This window comes from Salminus brasiliensis, chromosome 9 (genome assembly GCF_030463535.1).
Source record: "Salminus brasiliensis chromosome 9, fSalBra1.hap2, whole genome shotgun sequence".
Taxonomy (NCBI): Eukaryota; Metazoa; Chordata; class Actinopteri; order Characiformes; family Bryconidae; genus Salminus; species Salminus brasiliensis.
Window position 1 is genome coordinate 10,420,251 of NC_132886.1, and position 6,517 is coordinate 10,426,767.

The 6,517-nt window shown below is 41.1% G+C and overlaps 1 protein-coding gene across 2 annotated transcripts in view; it reads right to left on the minus strand.

Moving 5' to 3' along the window:
• Positions 1-1,732: 1,732 nt before the first annotated feature.
• aadat (aminoadipate aminotransferase) overlaps positions 1,733-6,517 on the minus strand; it is a 14,443-nt gene continuing 9,658 nt past the window's right edge. For both annotated transcript variants that reach the window (XM_072687391.1, XM_072687392.1), the window contains exons 10-14: positions 6,446-6,507; positions 5,433-5,497; positions 4,765-4,871; positions 2,547-2,648; positions 1,733-2,400 (exon numbers count right to left, since the gene is read on the minus strand). In XM_072687391.1, the coding sequence (XP_072543492.1) occupies positions 2,359-2,400; positions 2,547-2,648; positions 4,765-4,871; positions 5,433-5,497; positions 6,446-6,507 (378 nt within the window). In that variant the 3' untranslated portion in view covers positions 1,733-2,358. The remainder of the gene's footprint in view (positions 2,401-2,546; positions 2,649-4,764; positions 4,872-5,432; positions 5,498-6,445; positions 6,508-6,517) is intronic.

A 6,517-nucleotide genomic window follows, 5' to 3' on the forward strand; every position in this document is an offset into this window, starting at 1 on the left:
AGTGAGAGAGGATCTTCAGACCAGAAGCAAATGAGCACTCACTCACACTAAAATAAACACCAGTAAGGAGCGGGTCGATGAGAGTTTACTCAAAATAATACAGAGACTTAGCTGAGTGAGTCCACTGTACATAAACACTTCAGCTGAGTACTGTACACAGTCCTGTCTGTCTTGTTCTCACACACACTGTACTCAGACAGTCTGTATTTTGAAAGTGTACAGCCAGTGTACAAGTTCCTCCTTCAATTCAGTACAAATCCTTTTAGTGAGCAGAGGCTGGAGAAAGAGAGACACAGGCAGTATTGTGCTCACTCTTACAGTGACTGTGTAATATTTATACTGCAATAAGCATCAGAGCAAACACCACATTTACCCAACCGACTTATTTCACAACGTCTGAAACCAAGGGTATTCATAGAAAGGTCAGTCCTACTCGTTTGCTGCAGTAACTTTTCTACTACTTCTGGGTTCATAAAGAAAGTCTCTAACCAATCCAGATGTAATTTGTTTATGCAGCTGCATACGAGCCTAAAGCAGCGGCTAGAAGGGAATAAAGCCTCTAGCCTCTGTGGAGTGGTTAGACTGCAATTTCTAGAGTTATGGAGCTCCACCCAATACATATGGGTGAGTTGAAGTGGTGGTTTGATCCAGAACTAACCATCCAACATTCAACCTAAATAAATGCAATCAATTTTCTACAGCAATGTTCCAACATCCTAGAAGAGTAGAAGCTGTTACTGCAATAAGGGGGGGGGGGTTAACTCCCTATGACTACCCCTGATATCAGAAGAAGCGCTGGCTGAGCAGGTGTCTGCACATCTTATAGTATATAATGTCGCAGGTGTCTTAACTGTTCAAACGCTTAAACCTGACATGCAGGACTGACTTGAGCACCTAGTCTAACAGTGGCCAACCCAGTAAAAAATTCTAACGGCCTGCACAGCATAAGCTCCCACCTACTGCAGCATATTCAGCACAGCATTCTCCCTCATCTGTATTACATTCTTCACCACGTCCTTCACACTATAGACCAGCTTTCACTTTAGAGACCCTGCAGGCCATCGCCCGTGTTTAAAAAAGAAAGGCTGTATGCATCTGATTAATCAATAGGAGTTTGTGTGAGAGAGAGAGTGTGTGTGTGTGTGTGAGAGAGAGAGGCCTTCCGAACATGAGAAAAATAAACACAAACAATAAATGGGTCGATGTGAATTTACTCAAAATAATACAGAGATGGGGTCAGTCTGGGTAGCTAGGTCAGTGAACTATACATACAGGCTGGGAGTAAGTACTGTAAGCAGTCCTGTTTCTCTGTCTCTCTTCTCTCTTCTCTCTTTCTGTAGCACTTGACTGCTCACACTTACACACACACACACACACACACACACACACACACACACACACACATACACACACTTACACACACACACACACACACACTTACACACACTGCACCCGGGCAATCTGTATTTTAGTAGAGTTTGCATACAGATGGTGGTACAACCTCAAGTTCCTCCAGACCAGGGCAGAGAGAGTGAGAGACAGAGAGAGTGAGAGACAGAGAGACAGAGGCAGAGGGAGATATTGTACACTTACTGTGGTGTCATTTTTAAAGCACCAGCACAAATTTGGAATCGTTTGTCATATTAGTTTTTTTATTGAATAATATATTTTACAATGAAGATTGAAATGTTAAAAACTAGACAACCCAAAGAAATTTATTTAATGTATAAAGTTTTTTGATAGAATTATATTTATTGACAAGATATCTGCCTAGAGGTTTGATCATCAGGTTTCACACAGCATTCTTTCGTTTATTTTGTCACTTTTTCCCTTTTTTTTTTTTTTTTGGTACGACAAATGAACCTACCCGTTCATGGCTTCCACTAGCACTAGCAATGGTCCCGCCACTAAACACGTCTCCTTTTTTTTCCCTTTTACTTTTCAAGCAGCCGACAGGTACAGAGTAGGAAGTGCATTAGACTGCTGAGCCCAAAATATGCTAGAAATAGATATCTCAGAGTTCATTTATTATATTATTCTATAACCACATGGCACTATTCACCCTGAATACTTAATGCTAAAATCTAGCGTTTATGACACAAATGTAAAATAAATGTGTAAACATAAGATGATTTACAGACAAACGTTTCCTGTCTATCCAGATAATATCAGACCATTTTAATTAACCCTTTAAATGACCATCAATCAAAATATAGTACATACTCGTAGTGTGTCAAAGGCGTGAACTGATTGGCGGCACAACTGCAGTAAGAAACGGCCAGATTGGTCACTGCAGAAGCAATTTCGGTATCTGTGCTCAAAGGTCTTCCTTCATGAAAAATCAATCTTCAAGTATTCTCACAAAGCCTCCTTAATAAGTGCAGAGAGCCTCTTGAAAGCCTGTTGAAGAACAAGAGTGGAACAAGAGTGTGACCAAAGTTTCATTTCGGCATCATTCGGTCTGCATGTGTGAAGATGTGTGTGCGACTGTGAGAATGACACAGCTGCTGCAAAGTGTGTCTGCAATCGTCATGAAGGTGAGATACCTCATCAATCTGCTGAGGCGTGGAGAGGGAGAACGCGGCTCTCACGTAGGGGCAGGGCTCAGAGCTGTGGATGTTAAACACTCCTCCAGGAACAAGGAGAACCTAAACAAAGAGTTTGGAGAAAATCTGGTTGAAATTAGAGCTTGGAATCTGATCCCCTCTGAACTTGATATAGAGAACATTCTGCCCAGGTGCAGCCTAACCTGATCCACAATATCACATACAAAACTGTAGCTATCTGTAGCTATCTGGGTAATATTGACTGTAGCTATCTGGGTAATATTTATATATGCTAGAGCTGGGCGATATGGAAAAAATGTATATCACAATGTTTAAAGACATTTTTTACGATATACGATATTTATCACAATATTTCATCATGTAGACAAAATGCACCAACAGCTTTTTTCCATTTTCCAAATGCTCTTCCATAGTGACTACTGTGATTTTTTACTCCACTGGATTAAATAAGACTGATTAGACTTTCTGTAATGAAACGTGCAGATAATAAGTGCTCTTTAAGCACTGACGATATCCACTATACATCTGATAAAGGTATATTGTGTTCCATGATAACAAATGTATCACGATACGATACAATTGTCAATTGTTTAAGCAAAATCTACATATTTTCAATAGGGTTGAGGTCATTCTAAAGGCTTAGTGTTAGCCTGCTTTATTCATATCCATAATCATCTTTGATGTGTGTTCAGGGTCACTGTTCAGTTGGATGTTCTCAGAGGTTGTGCTGAGGAATTCTGGAGTAGTCCTTCAATATTTCATTCATGCATGTGCCAGTTCAATTGGCATCATGGCAGCCCCAGACCACGTTGCTACCACCACCATGCTTAACGACTGGTACAGTGTTCCTGAGGTTGAATGCCTCACTTTTCCTTAATCTTTTTCTCATCTCACATTTAATAAAACCTTCCTCCTGAAGACCTGTTCTTTGCCAATGTGGTCAGCTGCAAATGTTAGACTTCAAAGTGTGGAATTTGGAGCTGGGGCTTTTTTTTTTTATAGTAATGTAAAACTCACAGTTAATGTGTAGACAGTTAACACTGGTGTTCCAGCAGCTTTCAGTCTCATGGCAAGGTTGTGACTTGGTGGTTCTTATGTTGTTCCCAACCAAGTTCCTCTCAGATGAAGGTGACAGTTTGGGTCCTCTTCCAGACCTTTGCAAAGTGGCTACACAACTTGTACTTACGGGCAGTCATTTGAATTGATGATCTTGGAATCTGCAGTTGTTTAGTTATTGATCCGGGAGACGTTCCTGATTTGTGCAAATCTCAATCTTTCCTAGATCTTCGCTAAGCTCCTTGGATGTTCCCATTGTACTGTGTGCTGTCAATTGTCAATCCAATGAGCGCAGTCAAATAGACTTATTCCATGTGAGTACAGAGAAACGACCAGCTGTAGTCCACCATGATCACTTCCAGGAAGTTAAGAAGTCTTGGTCAGTTGAAATATATTAATATTACCTTTAGCACCACTGAATTTATAAAAATGTGTCCCCTGGGACTGTCTAAAACTTTTAATTATCCATTTCTACCTGGGAAGCTTTTGATAAGATAAGAATTTGATAAGAATTTCTCCTCTCTCTCTCTCTCTACACACACACACACACACAGAAAGGCCAAAAGACTGCACTACCAGACATCTTTTCAAAATGTTGAAAAACGGCAGCTCTGACTGCAGATGGAAGCAGACAGAATGGCTCATTGTGTTCTGTGCTCTTTTCTAAGTGGAAACAACCAATCAGCACAGCCTCTGTTTAAGTGTGAATGTGTGTGTGTGCGCGCGAGTGTGTGTGTGTGGGAGGTGATGAAACATTCTGCTCATACGCAGGCAGGCAGGATCTTTGCTTGGATTCATGCTGGTTAATTTCCACTAAAACCCACAGACTCACACACACTTAAGCTCTCCCCTCTGAGCCCCAGTAAAGCTACCATGTGACATTCAGCACAGAGAGTAGCGCTAATTAAACACTTCCAAAAGGACATAAAGATAGGCTGGAATTTGAATACATAAGCTTTGCATAATGCACTTTCTTTGTGAGGTACTAAAGCATCTGAGGTGAGACATTTACCTGCTTGTTCTGCCCACTGTGTGTGTGTGCATTTTGTTATATGTTTATAGAACATATTGGATTCTTGAAATTCAAACACTGAGTGAATGATTAAAATACATCTGGTCCTATGTGTCTATGTGTGTGTACCTCTTTTTCCAGTGCCTTCTCCATTATAAGCTTCTGGGTGTCTTTAATGCCCTTCAGTTTAATCCACAGGAACATACCAGCTGCTGGTGCATGCCACTCTGCTACATCTGTAGAAAACACACACACACAAACACACACACAAAACAGAAAAATCACATAAATCATTCACCAACTGTTTGAATTTCAACACCACAGTGTGAAAGAAGGACAATAATAAAGAGACAGAGGTTGAACATTACGGCCTGTAGTTTAACTGTAAGCCACATTAATGAATAACTTCACTTGGTTTTCTGTTTTATTCAATTCAATCTAATAAATCACCACATAAAATGAATCAGGGCTAGCTTTTTTCGAAAGCATCGCAGCACCAAGAGGATTCTTAAGTGGTTGAGTGAGCATCACACTGAACACCACAATGCATTGAGGGAAAGTGGTCCCAGACTCAAGACTAAACCTACAGAGCCTTTGAATACTAATAATAAATGAGTTGCGCTTACAAGACGAAGCACTTAAGCTATTACTGGCTAAGAGAAAGAAATGATGCTTGCAAAGCTGTTCAAGCCTGACATAAAGATATGAAGGTACCATTTGCTGTTGGTTCATGTTTTAGTATGCATTATGCTCTGACTGTGATGAGAAGCCTGCAGACATAGAGAAAGCAATCAAACCTTTAAGCCATTTGTCTGCTGATGAGAGCATGGCGTTCCTCTGGGCTCTATAAAACTCCACCACCCTGGGACACACAAAGAAATTTCCACTGTACAGCATCTACCACAACAGTTTCTTCATCTTCTGCATCGTCAACATTAAAACAGATTTTCAAACTAAGATAATAATAATATTCTGTTATATAGAAGATCCCTAAAGGGGTCCTGTGGAATCTGGCAACAAGACGTTATCCCTCTACATTGTACATTGTGAGGTGGGGCCTCCGATGAGCTTTGGGTGCCCGTGACCCATTTGCTAGTTCACCGGTTGTCCTTTCTTGGAGCATGTTTAGGTAGGTACTGACCTGGACTGCATACCTGAAAACACCTCACAAGACCTGTCTAGACCTGTCCAGTCCAGTTGATCCAGTCGTCTAGCCCTCCTTATATTTGCCATTTTTTTATGCTTTCAACACATCAACTCCAAGAACTGAATTGATCACATCTGCACCTGCACTTGCAGCCCTGCAATCTCACCTCATCTGTGTGTGCCTGTGAGGACCCCAAGGCTGCAGTGTCAATTTGGTGCGTGAAGAGGTGCTCACAAGAGTCACCTATGTTCCCTTAATGCTGCCTTCAGCAAAGGATTCCACAGCAGCCTTTTAGGGAAAACTCCTTGAGATACAGGAGATGACCATATTCAATTATCATGCCACATAACTGTATTATCCTTGCAGCTCAATATACAGTAGATTGAGCCACAGCAATTAACAAATTAGCTTTAAATGGTTTTGTTAAGGTTTGCTCAGTTTTCTTCTCAGTCCACCTACAAGCCAAGGTCAACCCCTAATAGCCCTACGTCCAGAGCTTTTCCAGGAAATCTATTGTCACTCAGTTTAATACTGTCCACAGTGAGTCATGCACCTAAGCAATAGAGCCAGGTTGGTATTCTGCATTGAGTACTGCTATTAAACAATGACACTCCTTGGCAGTTGGTCACATGGTTTAAACCAGTTCAGCTGCTTTTAACTCACCCATCAATGTGTTTCAGAAAACCCTCCTGACCCCAACTGTGCAGAAGCTGAGAGACCATGAGCTGTGGATGT